Genomic DNA, 809 nt, shown 5'->3' with positions numbered 1-809 from the left:
AAAAATCTTTTTGGTGAAACATGACTTCTGTTTAATGGCTAAATACATTAAAAAATACCCATGGTTGTCATCCTGTTTACGTGTGCGCCATGATTCTGTAGTAGATAAACTGAAACAGATGCACTTTTTCACCATTTCGCAACTACAAAGTCCAGCAAGATGACTTGTAAAAAATAAAACCAATAAATCACCTTTACGATGCCACCCGTGTACTGTGCGACAGAGAGGTCCACGTTGGCTACTGCGCCCGTTCCCCACACTGGCTTCACGTCCAGCAGGTACTTCCTGGCACATTCAACCAGCTGCTCGTGCTCGATGCCGACCCCAGCCAGCACCATCCGCTCAGGACAGAAGTAGTTACGCAGGTAGCTGTGCAGCACCGTCTTGTCAATCTTGTCCACATTGTCAACAGGACAAAAGCGCGGCAGTCCGACTGTGTTGCCTCGATACGCAGCCTGGAAACAAACAATGAACAGTTCAATAATGTTAGAAAATATAAGGAAAGGAAATAAAAGTAAAGCTACAATTATCATTATATTTGTTTATTAAAATAAGGTTTCCCAATTAATCAAAATATTATTCAAATCACAACATGGCCGAGTCTAATATGCAAATTGAAGAAGCTGACATTTTTTGATAACGGTAAAATATGTATCAAAACAGCACTATGATGAGGCACTGTAGTTCTGCAGGTATACAGCCTACAAATATCATTCTCCAGATTTAAGAAAACCTTTTTATTTGGTAGAGTCCCCAAAATATTCTCATCATCATGGTTTTTTTTTGTGAAAATTACATTTCTGATGCAA

General features: G+C 39.6%; 1 protein-coding gene across 1 annotated transcript in view; it reads right to left on the bottom strand.

The window, feature by feature from the left end:
• pmpca (peptidase, mitochondrial processing subunit alpha) overlaps positions 1 to 455 on the bottom strand; it is a gene marked incomplete at both ends in the record, with an annotated part of 765 nt that extends 310 nt beyond the window's left edge. The window contains 1 exon segment of the mRNA XM_035657968.1: positions 192 to 455. Within this exon segment, the coding sequence (XP_035513861.1) occupies positions 192 to 455 (264 nt within the window).
• Between the last annotated feature and the right edge of the window lie 354 nt (positions 456 to 809).

Source organism: Morone saxatilis, unplaced genomic scaffold, assembly GCF_004916995.1.
Source record: "Morone saxatilis isolate NCDOM2014 unplaced genomic scaffold, NCSU_SB_2.0 Contig16, whole genome shotgun sequence".
Lineage (NCBI taxonomy): Eukaryota > Metazoa > Chordata > Actinopteri > Moronidae > Morone > Morone saxatilis.
The sequence above is the reverse complement of the archived record's forward strand: the minus strand, read 5'-3'. Positions and strand labels throughout refer to the sequence as shown.